The 21,560-nt window shown below is 37.2% G+C and overlaps 1 protein-coding gene across 6 annotated transcripts in view; it reads left to right on the forward strand.

Annotated features, from left to right (window-relative positions):
• robo1 (roundabout, axon guidance receptor, homolog 1 (Drosophila)) overlaps positions 1 to 21,560 on the forward strand; it is a 257,538-nt gene that overhangs the window by 215,825 nt on the left and 20,153 nt on the right. For 4 of the 6 annotated variants that reach the window (XM_052575869.1, XM_052575873.1, XM_052575874.1 and 1 more), the window contains 13 exons: positions 523 to 661; positions 756 to 883; positions 5,923 to 6,047; positions 6,433 to 6,604; positions 8,849 to 9,054; positions 11,347 to 11,428; positions 11,966 to 12,134; positions 12,410 to 12,576; positions 12,731 to 12,852; positions 14,004 to 14,238; positions 16,183 to 16,304; positions 19,024 to 19,195; positions 21,163 to 21,366. In XM_052575869.1, the coding sequence (XP_052431829.1) occupies positions 523 to 661; positions 756 to 883; positions 5,923 to 6,047; positions 6,433 to 6,604; positions 8,849 to 9,054; positions 11,347 to 11,428; positions 11,966 to 12,134; positions 12,410 to 12,576; positions 12,731 to 12,852; positions 14,004 to 14,238; positions 16,183 to 16,304; positions 19,024 to 19,195; positions 21,163 to 21,366 (2,043 nt within the window). Of the gene's footprint in view, positions 1 to 522; positions 662 to 755; positions 884 to 5,922; positions 6,048 to 6,432; positions 6,605 to 8,848; positions 9,055 to 11,346; positions 11,441 to 11,965; positions 12,135 to 12,409; positions 12,577 to 12,730; positions 12,853 to 14,003; positions 14,239 to 16,182; positions 16,305 to 19,023; positions 19,196 to 21,162; positions 21,367 to 21,560 lie in introns of all 6 variants that reach the window. The other 2 variants (XM_052575870.1, XM_052575871.1) reach the window with 1 other exon arrangement.

Consider the following 21,560-nt stretch of genomic DNA (forward strand, 5'->3'; position numbering starts at 1 on the left):
GCAGTACTAGCTAGCCCACATTCTATGCAAAGTAATATAAATGGAAAGTGTTATAAACACAACATCGACTAAAAAAAAAATCAATGGCTACATTACAAGTGATCGATAAACATGAATGAACTGCTGTGATACAGTAAATGTGCCTTTAAGGAGCTGTGTATAGCTCTGTATCTTCATATCAGTCAGTTAGATTATCTTAATCTGGGCAGATTTTATCATATCCTAACATCAAAGTTATATAATCTTAATAAACAAATACAAGATGAAGCTTTCTTTAAGATTAGCTGCATGAACGTTTAGGCTAAAACAACAAGTCAGAGTTCAAGATGAAGCAGAAACAATAGACAAGCTGTTTGTTTGAGGAACTCTGTTATGAAGAAGAAAGATGAGAACGAGTAAGAATAGATGGGTAGATATAGTTCACTGTTAGTTCATAAGTAGCCAATCAGATCAGAGAAGGGATATCTCATAGGGAAGACTGGGAAACGTGTGGTACATAATAAGCTGTGTGTTTGTGTGCAGAGCGGCCCAGTTTCTTGCGAAAGCCGAGCAGTCAGTCCGTCCTGGTGGACCAGAGTGTGGAGTTCAGATGTGAAGCTCAAGGAGACCCCGTGCCCACCATCCGCTGGAGGAAAGAGGACGGAGATCTGCCCAAGGGGAGGTATGAGTGAGAAAACGTCTGCTTATAGTTTATATTAAGAACAATGAAATGGGAGTGGGAAAATCATCTTGCTTGTGTATCATCATCTTCTCAGGCATGAGATCTGGGAGGACCACACGCTCAAACTGAAGAGACTGACCTCAGGAGACGCTGGTACTTACACCTGTCAGGCGGAGAACATGATGGGGAAGACGGAGGCCAGCGCCACCCTCACCGTCCACGGTAAGAACACACAAACACACGCTGTCACTCATCTCACGCTGCTTTGATCCTGCAGCCAATTATCTATCATTTGAAGTAACGAATGCCCTCGGTGGGCGGGAGATTGTGTGTGTGCTTTCACAAGCTTATTCACAGCTGTTAGTTTTCAGACAAACCTCTTCTGCTTTGACAGCTTGTCAGGTAGCTTTGTCCGACTGGATGCTGCATCATTTTGAATATTCCTTAGGATTTTTTTTTTCTAGCTGTTGAAAAAGCTTTTATTTTTTTTTATTTTTTTCTCTCTGAGTGAAACCGGATTATTTCGGTCCTTTTTCTGAAGCATCATTTCCACCACATCTCAAATGATTTATTATGTTCCACACCCTGTGGTGGAAATGACATTTTAATGTGAAGAATGGGTGATATCTTCATCTTTCTTAGGTTTTTGGAAACTTGGGTTAGGTTAGGTTAGTTAGGGTTAAATGATTCAGTTGATGTTTAACTTTTGTCACTAATCGCAATCCATATTTTATCTCAAGCTTGCTCTTCACTTTTGTTTTCTTAGTAACAGAGTATTATAATAAATAAATAAAAATATTTTGTGGAAATTATACTACAACTGAGATATAATTACTGGAATAATATATTTTTTATTTACAATAAATATATGTATATTGAATTTTTATTTTTTTTAACTTTGGTTTGTAATAGCATCATTTTTAAAATAATTATAAAAAATATTTTTTATTTATCAAAAAGAAAAATCTGAAATATTTAGTTATAATAATATTAGTAGTTTTTTTATATATATTTTTTATATTTGCAATTATTTATAATTTTGTCATAATTTATAAAAAAAAATTGTTAATAAAAAAGTGGTTGTAGAAACACTCATTTTACCTTGACGTCCCCTTGAGTGAATTTCACTCTCTTGAAGGCTCAACTCTTAGAGAACAATGTGCACATTGTGTGTGCCACCCCTGAGCACTTTCCTTCTCCTCCTCTCTCATTCCCTGTTCGCTTATTGCTTTTACTGCTTACAGAAATTGCTGAATTATTATTTTACGTGTGTGTTTAGCGGGCCAGCAACATTGGAAGCAGACTTCCAAACACGTCTGCTTCAATAATCAGTCTGTCCAGTGAAGGGGCTTATTACCAAACTTGTCTTTGGCACAGCATTGCTTTTTCAGATGCCAAGAAATGAGATTCCTCAAACATTCAAAATGATGATGTTCTATTAGAGCATGTCTTTCGTTTGACTAGAGTTTTGAGAGAATTACATGGGCTGTGTTTCAAAACCTTGTGATCTTCCTACTTTTAGCTATCGTAGATGCATTTGAAGAGTCAAACGATTCCTCAAATGATTCATTCAGTTCAAGATTTGAAAAGCTCAACACTCAAATGCACACAAACACACACAATCTCTGAGATAGGTCATTCAGAACAAGAGTCGGTTCTCTGTTAAAAAGCCATGGAAAGATAATGTTGGATACAAATGAGGCCTCTCTCAGCTGGCGATTTAGTCATTAGTACTGATGTATTTGAGGAAAGTGCTAGAATGCCATGCGAGTCCCAGGAGTAGCTGCGTTAATGGGCCGTGGAAACCAAGTAGAGTGGGAGCCGCTACCACTGCCAAAAGAGCAACCGGCCCGTCCAAGTCGACTTCTCTTTACCCAGCTGTTCTCAAATATACCACTCACCCTTCATTTGTGTCCATCTCATAGGATCGACTCCAAATAGCCCGAGTTATTGCATTTAAAGTTACATTTGACCTATTAACTGAGCTTGCTTAACAAATGTTCTTGGTTTATTGTGCACGATTCATCAGTGGTTTCTTTGCATAAGCCTACTTTATTCTAACTAAATAGTAGATTTAATTTGGAAATATGCCACTTTAAAGATGCTTGGTGAATGCCATTTCATGTCGTTTTTAACTGTTTAAATCTGTGTACTGGAGAGTGCGGATTTTTTCACAAATTGCTGCTGAAATTTTAAGAATTTGTATTGTTTAATTTCCATGCATCACATTCTTTAAATAAAGGTGACACGGAATAGCCACCTTTGGATCCCTTTTAATCAGCAGTTCTTAAATTAACAGTTTCTTTTCTTAGTGCAAAGAACATTTTAGTAATCTAAAGAACCTTATTCCACTATAAAGAACCTTTTTATGCAATGGAAAGCTACCATGAAATTTAAAGGTTCTCCATGGAACCATCTGTTGCAAAAAAAAGAAAATTTTTAAGAGTGCAGCGGAAACAAATGACATAATAAAACTATTTAAAAATATTCAAACACGCCCCTAAATTCATGCCATTTTTGGTAAAAAATGAAACACTGTAGCTTTTAAAGGGCCAGACCCCAGGGTACATTGTTCACCTAATAAAATCTTAGCCCAGACCAGAAGAATAAAACCTCCATTCATACCTCATGACTGATAGAATTGTTTCTTTGTGTGGTTTCTGCCATATATTTCAGCTCATGATATATTTACAACGTGTGTGTGTGCTCGCCACACCTTATGTTTTGTGTGTTTTTTGTGTTTTATTCTCATTAATACATCGCTGCGCTGATTTTGTTCTGTAAGCATATCCTGTCATTTTTGCTCCATGTCGTGTGCGGTTTATTTGCACATCTATCACATCTGTGTTTTATCGTGCTTCTGTTTTTTTCTTTCCTCTTTCAGTTGTGTCTGGTAAGTTGCAAATATCACCCGTCACCATTTATGCTGCATTGACAGCAACAGGAAGTTGTCAGAACCACCATCCATCCACCTTCCATCCTCCCACCAATCAGCACGCTTGTCTGGGTTGTCACCGGCAACAGTGACAGCACAGCAGGCCTGGGTAAAACTAATGCTCGCTCGGAGCGTACAAGGTAATGTCAAAATTGCCTCATTTTATTCTCACTTAGTTGGAAATTCTTCCTTTGTTCCTCCGGACGCATTACGGCAGTGTGTGATTTGACAGGTTTAAGATTGGTTTAGATGTGGCGCTCGCCGTCGTAGGGGGTCATACTTTGTGTCACATATTATGAACATTTTCATCGTTATTACACACTGAAATGGCTCCGTGCTGTTATGGACACTGAAGTCGAGTTGACGTCGGAAATCACGAGACGGAGTTTGTTATTAAGATGCATGAAAAACCTGCATCCCACATGACGCCGGTGCCATTAAAGAGTGTCAGCACGGGACAGATGGGCCAAATCTATCCCCCATCTCCAAGTAAATTTGATTGCTTTGTGCCCTTGCACATGCAAATGAAGCAGACGTGGCGGTCATGCCGTTTTTATATTGCGTCTACATCTGTTTTTATGTTTCGGCATACCTGCACATCCCTCCATTAAACAGCAGTATGACGCTTCTGTTATGGCCTGCCGTTAATGTGATGCTCAAGGGTCGAGCTCTGTCAGTCTCCAGTGTATTTATTGTACAAACAAGAAATTCGGCTGATGTCAAAGACCCCTGAAATCAAAATGAGAGACTTGCTTGTAGAAGCTGAAATGCACTTTTATGCATGTCTTTCTCTTTTAGGACCAAAAATATTAAAGGGGTCATATGATACTTTTTTTTAAAGATTATTATTTTGTGTATTTGGTGTAATAGAATATGCTGGCATGCTTTATTGTTCAAAAAAACACATCATTTTTCAAATACAGTACATTATTGTAGGCCCTCTACGCCTCTCTCAAATGCGTTGTTTTCTACAAAGTCCCTCCTTCTGACAAGCACAGTCTGTTCTGATTGGCCAACTGACCAACTGCATTGTGATTGGCCGAACACCACAAGCACACGTTGGAAATGTAACGCCCCTTTCCATAATCACATGCTTCGTCTTTCAAAATAAATGTAAAGACAGTTAATAATGTCTTTAATTTCACGGTTTTACCATCAGTTCAAACTCGAAAGGAGAACAGAGTTTTGTGACAGACACAGTGATGAAGCTCATATGTGTTTGCAGAACACATGCCACGGACTGTTAAGACCGATGACTCCACTGTGTGACCCTGTCTCTCTCTCTCTCTGTCACACACACACACACACACACACACACACACACGTGGCAGAGTCTTAACTTTGATAAAGAATATCTCTTTGGCTTTGAGACTTTAGTCTTTGCAACTTTACAGATCTTCTTTTGCACCAAGAGCTTGTCACACTCCAAAGAGAAAGAGAAAATTGGAATCGCATCATATGACCCCTTTAATGACTCCAAAGATCTATAAAAAAAACAAGAATGTCACGGCTGAATCTGTGACGTAAACTCAAGATTATTGGCCCGACTCTCTGTTTTAATAAATAATAATTCAACAGGACAGAACAATATGCTCATCAAGTCATTTCACAGCATTGTCTAAAGAAATGTTAAGATAGAAATGTTGACACAGATGTACATAGAAAATAATTCTGACAAAATTGTGTAGTGTAATGCACTTACACTGGATGTTTAAAATGTTAATATTTATGTACTATATTTAAATACTAAAATATTTATATATTCACTACTGTAAAAAAAAAAGAAATTAATACTTTTATTCATCAAGGATGCATTAAATTAATAAAAAAAAACTGTAAAGACATTGATGATGCTTCAAAGGATTTCGGTTTCAAATAAATGCTGTTCTTTTGAATTTCTGTTTGTAAATAAATTCTGAAAAAATAAAAAAATCTATCAGTTCATCCACTAAAATGTTGTTAATAGTAAGAAAGGTTTCTTGAACATGAGATCAGCATATTAGAATGATTTCTGAAGGATCGTGTGACACTTAAGACTGGAGTAATGATGCTGAAAATTCAGCTTTGATCACAGAAATAAATAATTTTTTTAAATATCTTCAAATGGAAAACAGGTACTTGGTGCCAGGTGTTAGAAAGATGATTTAATGAAATGCAAATACATATATTAGAAAATAAACGCTGCACATCTGCTGTTAAACCATCAAGCTCCATAGACTTCCACTGTAAGTGCATTCATGTTAATGTTAATGTTTGTGGTTTACATACTAAGACTCAAAATGAATTGTTCTTTGGTAACTGATTTGTTTAACGCATATTCCTGCAGTTCCTCCTGTGTTCGTGGTGCGACCCAGGAATCAAGTGGTCGGCATGGGCCGCACCGTGACCTTTCAATGCGAAGCCACAGGAAGTCCTCAACCTGCCATATTTTGGCAGAAAGAAGGCAGTCAGGTGAGAATGTTTGTGTTTTTTCACTATGAAGATGCATTTCCTGAGCACACTTATACAGTAACATATAAAACGCATGGCACTCTTCCCCATTAAAGTCAGTCAGATTTATGAGGCTCGTAGATTTCTAAGGCCATCTGCACATTTACACACATCTAATGGGTCCTGTGACACTCCACACCTCTAGCACACCTCAAGTCATCTTGGTTTGATCAGTATCACTCATCACACACTCAGGAATTCAATAGTTAGTGATAACATGCAAGTCCTGACAAGATGTGTATTTCTCACACACTGAATATTCTTGCAGTGATTAGTGTTTTATGCTTTTATATTTTTATCAAATTCTACCTCTAATCATAGATCTTTTTCTCGTTCCCCTCTCCAGAACCTTCTGTTCTCCTCTCAGCCTCCTCCACCCTCCAGTCGCTTCTCAGTCTCTCAGACGGGCGATCTGACCATCACAGCGGTGGAGCGCTCGGACGGAGGATACTACAGCTGTCAGGCTCTGAACATCGCTGGCAGTGTGATCACCAAAGCCCTGCTGGAGGTTACAGACGGTGAGATGGACGCACTCAACACAGATGAAGCCTTAGTGAGCGCAAAAGTGCTCATGTGCATACCTTTTTTGCTGCTGAGTTTAGGGGACGTTACTCCCAAAATGATTTGATTTGATTTGATTTGATTTGATTTAATTTAATTTATTTTTTTTTTATTTTTTTTTATAATTAAATATTTTAAATTGATTGCCTTATACTGTATTCATTGCTCTGTTTGGCACTTTAAAAGACTTACTCATTATATTACTTATGGATTTATTCATAGATTTTTTATATTCGTTTTTCATAGATTTCTGGTTGTTAGTTTGATGTAGGCATGTCAGATGTTTTGACAAGACAGCTTTCTGCCAGGACACAATTAATTTTAATTAATCACATTCTGCTATTGTAATAATCTTTTTTGTAAATATCATAAATAATTTAAGTGATGTAGTGAGTAACCCTGAACGATTCGCTGACCGAAAGAGTCTTTTGACTGAATCATTAAAAAGAATGGGTTCATAAGAGTCATTTGTTGGCTAAATAGAGATTACATCTCATGCTGTTCATTTGTGCATGCAACACGTACTGTATAAAGGCAAAACATTGTTAAAAATTTGTGGCTGGACATACAATTTAGGTTTAAAATTCATATTCAATGCAAATAACATTATTTTATAGAAAATACACGCATTACTCCAACACTGATTACTCATGTGTTCAAATAGTCAACTAAATAGTGACAGTTTGGCAGTTCTCTGTCCTCCAGCATTATCCCCTGTGAGTGCCGTCCTTAAAAAAACACCAACGCATGACAAAGAGAGCGAATGTGAGGTAAAGAAAGAATAATAACAGTTATTTTAGCACCGATCTGCTCTCTGGCCTCACTTTCACTGCGGGCACGGAGCATAATTACAGGTCACCGCCATGATGATTCAGTAATTACAACAGCGGCGACGCGCGGACACAACCGTGCCTGAGCGAGCGTGTCATGTGATACATAATTCATCCCTCTGATGGTCCTCACAAAAGTGTTGTAGTGCTCTGAAAAAGCGCTGCAGTGGCGGTTATGCAAATTGCAGCCGTGTAAATGGCGGTAATGCTTCTAGCGGGTCAAACACAATCAGATGCCTACAGTCAGACTGGCCAGGTCCGCTGTGAGAGGGACGAGGTTGTGTTTGGGTGTGTTTTAGTGTGTGTGAGGGAAGTTTAGTGCTGCCCGTATTAATTGCTCGTCTCTAGATTGGCTTCACTCTGCTACTGCTGGTGACTGATTAGAAAATTGCTTCCAGTTGAAAAAATTGGATTGCATCTCTATTTCCTTCTCTCTCTCGTTCTTAAAACATGTACTCAGCTCGTTTGCTGCCAGGCATTGCTCTCTCACATGCTCTTTTTCCTTGGTTACATTTATTTTTATTTGCGTTCTTCATTCTCTTTACCTCTGACCGTACACGCGCTCGCTTCTGTGGCTCTTAGAAAATGTGGAAGGATGTATTTTGGATTCTGGTTTGGAGGACTGTAGTGTTTCATTATAGTTATTATAATGATATTAGTAGGTCTGGGACAACTTTAAGACTCTGTGTCTCATTCTGTCTCACTTTCTTCCTCTGTCTCGTGCTGTCTTGCGGTCTCTCACTTTTAGTTTAATGCATTTTAGTGGCGTTATAGATCATTTCGATTCATATCGATAACTATTTTGCAGCTCAGACAAATGCATGCTTTCATTTTATTTTACTTTATACATATATTTATTTTGCAAATGCTAAGGGATTGCATCTTAAAGTGATCCATTTTATTCACTTTCTTTTATTTAATAAAATAAAATAATGTTAAAATGTTTTGAGATGTAGAAAGATGTAAAAAAAAAACTAATTGACAAAATAGAATTGTATGTATATATATATATATATATATATATATATATATATATATATATATATATATATATATATATATATATATATATATATATATATATATATTTACTTTTTATTTAATTATATGTTGTTTTTATTTTGTTATTTTATTCTGCTTTTTATTTAATGAATTGCATAATTAATTAATTTATTTATTTTAGCTACAAATGTAAATAAAGTGATAAGAATGAAAGAAAATAATTTGGTCTAGGTATTGATATACCATTAAATAAATGTGCAAACTAAATACAATATACACTCAAGATGATAGAAATAAATAATAGGAACACAATTATTTAGTTACTGTTATTATGCTCCTGTATGAAAGTGACTGGATTCTCTCTCACAGTGATCTCAGACAGACCTCCACCCGTCGTCCGCCAGGGTCCCACCAACCAGACCGTGGCCGTAGATGGGACGGTGGTCCTGGGATGCCAAGCCACCGGCACGCCGACTCCCACCATCCTGTGGAGGAAAGACGGGGTCCTGGTGTCCACCCACGACTCTCGCCTCAAACAGCTGGACACGGGAGCCCTGCAGATCCGTTACGCCAAGGTACGGTGGCTGTGAGGGCTCAGAACCACATCAAAGCCTGACATGTTTATCATGCAGATAAATGTACAGTACCAGGGGACGTGACTCGGGTTCATGGGAACCTTTTCCTTTGGTGGATTTATAGCTTTGAAACTCCTCTCTGACCCTCGTGATGCATTAAAACACTCACGTATGGAGGTTTGAGCATGTGTTCGTTTGCTGCACCAAACCAACTTGTTCTCGTAAAGTACTGTTTCCCTTGTTCGGTTTTCCTTAGTAACAGATTTTTATGGAATTTTCCATTCCAAACACACCGCACAGAACAACTATTTACAGGGAATCTTGAGCAGTTTTGTGCCGTGCCGCTCGTCTTTATTAATATTTTATTCATGGGGGTTTCTGAATGCGGCAGGGTGCTTTATTGGATGCGGTTAGCTGCTGTTGGCAGATCTGTTTTTGAGCCGTTAGCTGTTTTATTCCCAGATATCTGAGACAGCACTGCAGGATTCACTCACAGCATCAAATAATCACAGCTCACTTTATAAAAATGTTGTGTTGTGAATTCTTTTCGCACATGTTTAGGTCACATTTCCACAGATTTACCACATATATATTAGTAAAAAATAAAATGATTACCTTGATAAAAATGTGGCTTTTAATTAGCATGATTTGTTTATAATTTTATTTTTGTCAACATTATTAACTTTATTAGTTCATTAATGAAACTGATTACTTTCATAGCCATAATTTAATTTTGTTTAAAAAGTAAAATAAATGTCATTTTTGTCAAACATCACTTTTTTTCCTTTTTTTTTGTTTTTATTTATTATTAATTATTTCATTACTTTTATAGCCGCAATTTAATTTTAATCTCAAAACTAGACCATATTTTCTATGCAGTATTTTTTTTTTTTTTATAATAATTTCAGTTTATTTTTAGGTGTTTATATATACACATAATAAGTAAATAATAATAATATAAGTCCAAAGAATTGATACAGTATTGCTATATTGACATATGATCATACATCCTTACTTATTTAAATGAGCTACAGATCAGTCTTTATGTCTTGTTTCTGCATGCGTCTTTGAAGGTCTGTGCTTCTGTTGGTGTGTGAGTGGTGTGTGTCGTACAGCATCAGACAGGCTTTCCTTTCATCCCTCACTACAGCACATCATCATCATCTCACACACAGACGGCCAGTGTTCAGAGAGCTGTCAGTCAGCCTGCAGGTTTTGATGTGTGAACACACACTCCTGCTGTCACCCCCCGTCAGCCGTGAGGGGGAGGGGAGTGTTTCCTGTCACCGCACACACACACACACACACACGCACACACACGTGAGCGCGTGCATGGGTTCCCCCTGCACAGGGGTCAAAGGTCCCAGCAGTGTGGGCTGTCAGAATACGACTTTAATTAACATAGATGTCTCACTTGACGACGTCTCGCTTCTTTTAAAGAATAGAGGAGAGATAAAGCGAATTCAGGAGATGCGTCTCTATCTGTTGCGCTTCAGGCGCTCCACAGTAATGAACATGTCATTAAGCGAACACACACACACACCAGTAGCTCCAGATATACTGTCTATTTCTGGTGACTTTCATACCTCCTCCATAAATTGACTGACGTGTTCTTAAATGTATCTTTTTTTCTTTAAGATATTAGCATAAACCAACACTACATCATACAGTCACTATAATTATCATTCTGTGCTAAGAAACCACTGTCTAGGAACATGCATGTAAATGTTAGTCTTTTTTTTCTTCCGCTTTTACTAATTTTAGTTTCATTCATTCATTTATTTAGATTTCCTAATGAGTTCTCCAATTAATTGCAGGTTTGGGAAAACTACTATTTTATTTTATTGTTTTATTTATTTATTAATCATCATTTTGATTACCTAGTATGTCCTCAGATTAACTACAGGTTTAGGAAAATTATATTTTATTGAATTACATTTTTTTTTTAAGGAATTGTATTTATTTGTTTGTTTTTAATCATAATTTTCATGGCAAGTCTTCCAAATAATGTTTTTTTATTTTTATTTTTTTATTTGTGTACATCTGATCATCTATGCACGCAGACGAGTTCATACATTCTAAATAGTACACATTGGAATAATATCTGCTCAATGTAACTTTATCAACGTATTTCATACGAGCAGACAAAACATTGTGCAATGTAGACTGTGTAATCTGGTGTGAAATGACATTATAGTGTTATTTTAGGGCTGAATGCAGGAAAATCATTATTAATGTATATGCATATGTGTATATTTGCTTTAATAGCGCTATTTGTTTTCTTGATTTCAGCTGGGAGACACTGGCATGTACACGTGCACCGCGTCCACCCCCAGCGGAGAGGCGTCTTGGAAGGCTTACCTGGAGGTGCAAGGTACAGCAGAGAGTAAGACGAGATAACAGACAATAGAGTGAGAGTGCTGAGAACCAGACGTCAGGAAATTAAGTGTAAAATTGAGTTTGAAATTAAACCTTCGTCTGCCTGTAATTGGTTTTCATTGTCCCCCGCTGCACTGGGGAAACAAAAAAACAAAAACATTTTGTTTCTCAGTATTTTTCTCTTCTTTTCCAACATAAATAACTGAACGTCCTTAAAGCAAGATTTACATGCTAGTGGAATGAGGAAAATAAACACAGTTCAAAAGAGAAAACAAGTCGATTTACTCTAGTAGCAAATTTTAAAAGCTAACGTTTCTCTAAAAACAAGACTTGATATCTGTTTAATATTTCATATAACGTCTGATACTGCATATAGTATTTTGCTTCCCATGTAAATTGACCTTGTTTTAAGAATCCTTAGATATTTATTTGTTTAATTGTAAAGCTATTTAGACCAGAAAGCAAGGCAAAAAAACAGTTTTGGGTTGTTAGCATTGCACAGGGTGATATTCTCATGTGTTTATGGTTTCAGAGTTTGGTGCTCCTGTTCAGCCGGGCCGACCCACAGATCCCAACCTCATCCCCAGCGCCCCCTTCAAACCAGAGGTCACGGACGTCAGCCGCACCTCTGTGTCTCTGTCCTGGAAGCCCAACCTGAACACTGGAGCCACGCCCACCTCCTACGTCATAGAGGCCTTCAGGTGACATCATCAGTTTTGACTATACTTCTCTATCATTGGTCGGTTTGGTTGTACGAGCGTGTGTTTTATAAACATTTGTGGATATCCTCATAAGCAAATGGCGGTTTTGTAAACACCCAGTCCATTTGCTGCGGCATGTCATAAATAATCATACCCACGTCTGTGCTTTCCTGAAAGCCCTGAGTTATGCGGTAATGTTTGTAGTTGCGATGTTTCGCTACAAAGTTTGGGCCGCAGGGTAAACTGACGTTTGATTTGTGTGGTGTGGACGGCAGCCATGCGGCGGGCAGCAGCTGGCAGACGCTCGCGGATCACGTGAAGACAGAGAGCTTCGTTCTGAAGGGTCTGAAGCCCAGCGGCGTCTACCTGTTCCTGGTGAGAGCGGCTAATGCGTACGGCCTGAGCGACCCGAGCCCCATCAGCGACGCTGTCAAGACACAAGGTCAGTTCACCTTTGACCTCCCAGACAAGCGTTTTAAATATTGCACCCATGAGAGTTCTGAAATGTATCACTATGTTGTGTATTGTTCTGGGGTATTTGCTGTTCGTATATGCTAGTGCTTCATATTTTCTATGTGGTTGGTTTATGTGAGTAGACGTCCCACCAACCAGTCAAGGAGTGGACCATGGGCAGATCCAGAGGGAGCTGGGGGATGTTGTCATTCACCTCCACAATCCCACAATTCTCTCGTCATCTTCTGTCAGAGTCCAGTGGACTGTGAGTGATGCCACAGTTTCTTTTAAAGGAATAGTTCACTCAAAAATTACAATTTTCTGTCATTAATTACTCTCATGTCGTTCCAAACACGCAAGCCCTTCGTTCATCTTCAGAACACAAATGAAGATATTTTTTTCTTAAATCTGAGAGCTTTATGAGCCTGACACTGCAATGCAACTGACACGTTCAAGGCCCAGAAACACAGTTAGGACATCATTAAAATAGTCCATGTGGCATCAGTGGTTCAACCTTTATATTATACAAGAATACTTTTTGTGCGCAAAGAAAACTAAATGATTCAACAATTCTTCTGATTTCTGATTTGATCAAAATATCTTAATTTGTGGAATTTGAGTTGGAATGACATGAGGGTGAGTAACTATAGACAGAATTTGAATGCTTCGTCACTAATTCAAATGACCTCTTTTAATCAGTGTTTTATCTTATGTGAAAGAAAACTAAACATCCTAAACATAAGATACACCTAACTGAGAAACAAAATTGTGTAGAATTAGAAAATTTCAACAAGAAGAATATTTTATCTTTCTTAACTCACTAGTAACTTGCTTTTTATCTCAGTTTAAGCACAGATTTGACGAATTTGAAGTATTATTTGGTATTGAACGAATGAATTTAGGTTTAATTAAACAGTTTGTTCTAAACATCTGAAGTCAAGGTTAATTCTGTACAGATTTTCACTCTGCAAACGCATGCACAGAAGAACAGAAGTATTCCCAGCATGTTCATTTTTAACATTATGGGTCGTTCGCACTTTATACGTATTTAATCAGAAACAGCTGAAACGACATCTGCTTTTATTGGGGCGGATCAAGAATTGATTAAAATCTTTACAAGCGTGTACAGTTCTCCTCCCTCCTCGGCCACATGGACTGATCGCAGTCATGTCATAACCTCCGATATGAAAATCTTTGCACATTAGAAGTCAACAGAAGCTCAATTCAGATTTTTGCATAGGATAAGTATTTCAACGCACACCCACAAAGCCACAAAAAAAAAAAAAAAAAAAACTGGTGAAGCCAACCAGCAATAAATGTCATAGAAATTCCTAGTCCTGGACAATGCTAATGCTAATCATTAGCAGGCGTTTACAGCATCTAAGTGATTTAGTTTTGCCCTGTACTTGCCTGTAGGTCGAGCAGCAGTCTCAGTACATCCAGGGCTATAAGGTGATGTACCGGCCGTCCCCAGAGGGCGCTCAGCAGCGGCTGGAATGGGCCATGTTTGAGGTTCGAACCCTGGGAGAGAACAGCGCAGTCGTCACCCAGCTTAAGAAGGGCGTGACCTATGAGTTCAAAGTCCGACCTTTCTTCAACGAGTTCCAAGGCACCGACAGCGACATCAAAGTGGCCAGGACCCTGGAGGAAGGTGAGCAGAGCTTCCAGACATCTGACTGTGTGCTCTTTAAAGCATAATGTCCCACCATTTCTGTCTCATTCACTTCACAGTAGTCACTATACAATGCAATGTGCATATATATATATATATATATATATATATATATATATATATATATATATATATATATATATATATATATATATATATATATATATATATATATATATATATATATATATATATACATACATACAGAGCTGGGTAGTAACTGATTGCATGTAATCTGAAGGATAATGTAATTAGCTTTTCTTTACATTTATGAACCCCCTGCAGTTCCTTGACGAACCTCAGATTAGGAAATCTTTACATAATGTAAGGATTAATGCACTTCATTATGTTAATAACAACAAATATAATATATTTTCTTTCTCTGTGCATTTTTATATCAATATGGTTCAAGATTATCATATTTAAATCAATATGATTAATTAGATAAAAAGTAATTCAGAAGTGGTCTGATTATATTGCTTAAAACGTGTCATGTTATGGATTACGTTACGTTAAGTCAAATTTTTGGAATCAGTAACGGATTACATTTTTTTAGTTATCTACCCAGCTCTGTAGATATGTGTGTTTGTTATATAAATAAATAATGTTTCATAAATTAAAAAAATATATATTATGGAACATCACATTTACAGTCCTGGGGTATTTTGGATTTATGGATTAGGTTTTGGACGAGGTTTCAGTCAATTTTTTCATGCTTAATTTTTCAGTCTAAGGTTCACATATGGTAAAAAAAATAGTAAAATAAAATAGTTTTTTTTACTCAAGTTCCTGGGATAATTCAATTTTTTTTGGGTTCGTTTTAGACCAGGTTTTAGTCAGTTTTTTTTTTTTTTCTATGTACAGTTTTCAATTGTATGCTCACATATGGTTTCGTTGTGTGAAACAATTTATAATACTTTTTTATTTTATTAAAAAAAAAAAAAAAAAATATATATATATATATATATATATATATATATATATATATATATATATATATATATATATATATATATATATATAAAATAATTTATTACATAAATTTAATTTAAATTATTATAAATATTTTTGCACTCACATTCCTGGATGAAATCAAACAGTTTTGCATCTGTGCCTGGGTGTACCCGCTCAGACAGGAAATAGAAAGATTTTTTGGGTTAATTTTTTGGGTTGGCTCGATCTCAGTCACAGACTTCATTCAGGTTTTCTGCATACCTGTGCAGAAAGACACTTGCCTGCATTAAGTAGTTCTCATTTCTGTTAACGTGTGGTCCGCAGCCCATGAGGGGGGCAAAGCGGGCCGTTTAAAATACTTCACGAAAGCCAAGCAGCTAAAAAGAAGCCAAAAAGCGAAGGCTCGAACAACTGCTGTGCTAATTGTTCTGAGGGTGTGGCGTCTGTGGCTTTGGTGAACGCCAGCCATTTGGTCTGCTCCAAATTTGCCTGTTTGTGTTTGTGTGCGCCTGCTTTTTTATGCAGTTGAAATGCAAAACGTCAGAGACAGTGAGACATAGCAAATGTTTCACTCCAGCAGGGCTTTGTGTTAACATTCATTCATGTATCAAGTGTATAATAGTTATGTGAAATGAAGTCCAGTGACAACATTCTGTTCACCCTGAGCTCAAGTATTCGTTCTGCTAGCATCTGGCACTGGGACGGTCCAATCATGATGCTTGGCAGTCGCTGCTCATTATTTAAGTGCATTAATACCGCTGAGTGTGTACTATTAAAATGAGTGCTTACATCTGTTTCAGAGAACACACACAGACACATAACTCCTATACATGTCTACATATTGTTTATATATGCACACATGTACATGTGAAATCTGCATATTTGCATAATTTAAGGTGTATATGCACATGCAGAACACGTGTATATTGTAAGGTGTGTGTAACATCCCTCTCTTGTCTCTTATCTCAGCGCCCAGTGCTGCTCCCAGGGGGGTCACCGTAACGGGAAGCGGAGACAACAGCACAGCTATTCTGGTATCCTGGCAACCGCCCCCAGAGGAGGAGCAGAACGGCGTGGTGCAGGAATATAAGGTACAAACCACAGGAAACAGACAATGAGAGAGAGAGACAAAGAGAGTATGAAAAAAAAAACAACAGCAACAGAATGAAGGATGGTTGTAGAGGAAGGAAATAGGAAGTGGAAGAGGAAATTATATTTAGTGGCTCACACTCCATTCATTTTTATGATGTGCTGCTGAATGAATGCTGAGAGTGTAGCGGTTTAAGGGTTGATTTTCATTGGAGGGAATTCAGATGTTGTGAAATGCTGCCACCTAGTGGTTCACGTGCGGTTTTACCACAATGGCCGTCCAGACAGACGTGATCATACGGATTTTTTTTTTTTTTTTTTTTTTTACTTATCTTGTAGGTTTTTTTTTTAATCATTATTATATTTATGCCAAAACATTACTTTATAAGCATTTGGAATTATATATATATATATATATATATATATATATATATATATATATATATATATATATATATATATATATATATATATAAATTATAATACTGTATTTAAATAATTGTTTTATATATTCATATATATATATAAATATATAAATATATATATATATATATATATATATATATAAATTTAACATTTTTTTATAAAAAAAAAAAAAACAGCGTTCCCTTTGTTTTTTCTCCTTATTTTCATCTTGCGTGTCTTTATTTGCTTTTTTTAAATATCCAAACAAGATAACGGAGGCCATGTTTTGTGTTTTGTTTTATTTTGGTAGGTTTTTGTTTGTTTGTTTGTTTGTTTTACCAAAGTACGATGTTGTTTTGACTAGGGCTACTTTCAGACAAAATATATTTTTGACTGGTTAATAGACTGTCAGAACAGTACTTATAAACATAGTGCATTATATTAAGATAATTGCATTTGCAAATTATGAATATGATTTTTTGTAAATGCTTCGTATCTTTTTGTGTCCCCTTTGTATTTGTAGTCATAACGCAATTGTACTAGCAAATATAATTTCGGCAACTGCGTGTCTTAATGTGCTCTTCATGTCCAAACAAGATAACAAAGCCCATCTCATACGATATTCCTCTCAGGCTCTTAAATTTTATGGCTTTGCGGTGTTTTGGTATTTAGTTCGTAGGCCGTGGCTGACGAGAAGAGGTGCGGTTCGAGTCATTCAGTCCCAGTTAATTTTCCAGGTATATGTTTTCAGGCAGTTGAAGGAAGGTAGTCAGTAATTTCATGCTTGTTAAATTGGGCGGAGGAGGAATTTTCGCTAATCACTTTTCTTATACACTTATTCTTTCTACCCCATTATGCCTCAGGAGAACCGTCAAACCGTCCTTTCTCGTTACCTCACTTTCTCTCTTTCGACCCATAATCCACTTTTTTTCCCCTCTGAAGCCTTCGGGGATGTCTAAATCTGGTTAGCGCTTCCGAAAAAGCGGACGTCAGCATAGAAAAACATGTAAAAAAGCCATTTTTCTATGCGTCATTGTGTACAGCTCAGCGTAGATAAGTGCGCTGACCTTCTAATCGAAGTTAGACGGCCAGCGAGGGCCGCTCTCACATTTCACCGCGCTGAATGGGCCCCTGCCGGGCCTGTGATTGTGTTAGGATGAGGGTGGCTGATCCCAGCTCTGGTCACGCACAGGGCTGCACACACACTTTGATGCTCATTTGGACGCCACGGTTAGCTGAGCTTCCCGAGAGGAGGAAAGACTAGGGTTCGGTGCGTGCAACAAAAACAAAACAGGGAACATCAGACCTTTGACATGAAGACAGAATGACGGAATGTGGGTACCGCAGATAGGGAGTGTTTATTCTGGGTGGTGCATTTTGTTTTCATGTTTCAACTTTAGCGCTACATGATATTGATGTGTGAACTGAAGCAGGAGGGCTGTCAAATAGATTGACTAACTAGCTTTGAGGAAACTCTAACTCTTTTATTTTAAGGACAGTCGCGCTTTATTTTCAGACAAGAAATATTTGTACGTAACAATGAGAAAGTTAGCGAAACAAGTCGTATATTTGTACAAACACAAAAGTTTGGAAACACTTTACTGAAGCAATGCTTCTCATGATCAAAGTATTTTGATAAAAATGTATTTAAACTTAATATTACTATTTAAACACTATTATTATTATTATTATTATTATACATAGGTTTTGAAACGCTTGACTGAATCTATGCCTCTTATGATGATAAAAAATATTTTGTTTAAATTCTTTAAAATACCTTTTGTAGACAAAATATAGAAATGCAGATTTATAAAAAGTAATAATTATTATTTATTTTTTTACACACAGTTTTGATTAAACTTGACTGAATTTATGGTTCTCGTGATCTTAAAAAATATTTTTTCAAAGACTTCTTTATATCATTGAAATTATTTATTTTATTTTTACCAATTATTATTATTATTAGGATCATGTGAAGCATAAATTCAGTCTTGTGTAAAAAATATTATTATTACTATTTATGCTTCAAATGATATTATAATAATGCTAATGCTGTTAATAATAACATGAAATAAAAACAAGTTTTTTTAATGGAGACTACATAATTTATATACTTAGATTTGTGTTTTTTCATAGTTAAAGAGTTGTGTAGACTTTTGAGGTGTCCAAAATATTAATCATAAATTAGGTGTGCCCAAACATTTTACGGGTTAAGTATCACTTAAAAAGGTTCAGTCTTTCGGAAAAGACTTGTTATTCAACATAAATAATTTTGATTAAGTGCTAAGTGCCTGTTTTCTTGACTTTCCCCCTCAGATCTGGTGTCTGGGTAATGAAAGCCGATACCACATTAACCGCACGGTGGATGGATCCACACACTCGCTTCTGATCCCCGGCCTGCTCTCAGGGGTCACGTACAGGGTGGAGGTGGCAGCCAGCACAGGGGCCGGTCCCGGGGTCAAGAGCGAGGCTACGTCCTTCCAGCTGGGTGAGTCGGACCGGGATGTTGTTCTGGTTAACCGAGACGCTCGACTCTGCCAGACCACTGTTATTCAATACTAGCAGCTAAAGAAGAGCACAATATGAATGGTTGATTCGTCTGATAACGGGTTACAGAGACACAACAAACAGCTACCGGCACTGTTTAACACCCGGAAAGGTTTGTGAAGATGGACATTATTTAAGGCCTGTGCATTAAAAAACATATAGTTTACGCTTGTGAATAGCGTGGTTGTAACTTGCCTTGTGGTTATCCATCAAGAAGTATGTAATTTACAAAAACAGCCTTATCAGAGTCCTCTTTCTCGTCTGAGAATAAAGGAGACGTCAAGTAAAGTGCAGTTTACTTTAGTGCTGCAAAGCCTTTAATTGCTTTAAGTTTAATTCTCCATTATTAATTCTCCATTAACTTACCAGCTTTAACTTGTTCAGCCTGGAGACATCGGTGGCAGCGGTTAAACTGCACTGAATGGAAGTGATTGTGACACAGCCTGGGGTTGTGCCAATGGATACAGGTGGATAATAGGCCATCCGTTTATGCAAATCTGCTTTTAATAAGATGCCAATCACTGCTGTCAGAAACTAGTTTATAGTCAGTCATTTGACTGAGAGAGATTAAATGGTCTTTTGAAACACTGTTGGATGCACAAAGAGAGATTCATACAGTAAAGTATGCTAAGAAAAACAGTTGATCAACTTTTGGACTTGATATAAAGCAACTGTTGTCATAGTGTTAGACCAAGCTCCGTGAGCTTGCTTGCATCTCCGCTTCCTACACACCTGTCCTGACCTGTCCTGTCCTGTCCTGTCCTGACCTGTCCTGTCCTGACCTGACCTGACCTGACCAGTCCTGTCCTGACCTGTCAGCGGAGTCTCAGTCACAACCGAACAACAAACACCTCTGAGACACGAAGTACAGAGCACAGACTGAGAGAGAGATGCTCAGGCTTTGGGAGAACCTGTCTGCCCCCAGCTAAAAAATATCAAAAAAGACAAAAACTGAACATGGTTAAAAAGATGAACGTGACGCCCACATGAAATGCAGGGAGGAAGGGAAAAAGATGAAAAAAACGAAAGAAGTCAACGGAATGAGATTTTTTTCCGGTTTGACAGCGCTAGTTTCTCTTTAAAGTAGAAATAAGAGAGGGCAACCGAGAGCGACAGCACAGAAGAGAAGTTGCTTTGTGCTTTGTGGTTGCAGTTCTTCATGGACAATTAAAAAAGAGTGTGTTTGGTGCTTTTACATATTATGTAAAAGTTGAATTATGAATGACGAGCCGCTGTCTGCAGACATCAGCTTGTCATTCATAATTCATCTTTTAAATAATATATAAAAGTACTGAACACACTTTTTAAACTTCTTATTCCAGTTCAAAGTCAGTATTTAGCAAAATGCACATTATGAAACATAAAGAAAAATGAACATCTCTGAATGAAACTAAATGGTGATTTCATCCATATTTTTTCTGTTGCCGTTTTATGTTTGAAGTAGAATTACAGTGTTATTTTTTACTAAAATTATTATTGCTACTACTGTTGGTATTAACTATAAACATTTTTTGTATAAGCTTTTACAAATTTAAAGGAATGTTTTGCATTAAACAAGTTCTGTGACACGCAAAGAATATTGATATAATATATCATTTTTATTCAGACTATGTCTATTAATTAATTTATTATCTTATTTTAGTAAATACAATTATATAAACAGTTTCACAAATTTAATGGAATATTGAGGAAAAAAAGAACGAAAAGAAAGTGATGTAATTTATTTTTGGTTTGCAATTATTCTTTAGTTGTCTGTTGGTTTTACTATTATAGTTATAGATTTTTACCCAGTTGGATTATGTGCAAACTGACAGCATTCTGCAGGTTTATTTGACCTTGAATTATTGCATCAGTGTGATGGTTCTATCAAATGTTTTTTTCTCATTCCTCATGGTCTCTTTCTCTCAGACTCGTCAGGCCGTGTTCTCTCGCCTCCGCCGGACGACGACAATACGATTTCCCAGCAGATCTCAGACGTGGTGCGTCAGCCGGCCTTCATCGCGGGCATCGGCGCGGCCTGCTGGATCATCCTCATGGTCTTCAGCATCTGGCTTTACCGTCACCGCAAGAAGAGGAACGGCCTGAGCAGCAGCTACGCCGGCATCCGCAAAGGTCAGACGGCTTGAACTTCAGTTCTGTTTAGCGCTGGTGCTACACAACAGTCTGTTCCCATATAATGATTTAAAAACACATCAAATATAACATCAGTAGGAGGTTAGTCACTCCAACCTAATAATTATGAATCCCTGAGCTGTCATTAAAGTGTGTCTCGTCTTAAACAGAAGACTTCCAGCTGATCTCTTAAT

Source organism: Carassius gibelio, chromosome B15 (genome assembly GCF_023724105.1).
Source record: "Carassius gibelio isolate Cgi1373 ecotype wild population from Czech Republic chromosome B15, carGib1.2-hapl.c, whole genome shotgun sequence".
Taxonomy (NCBI): domain Eukaryota; kingdom Metazoa; phylum Chordata; class Actinopteri; order Cypriniformes; family Cyprinidae; genus Carassius; species Carassius gibelio.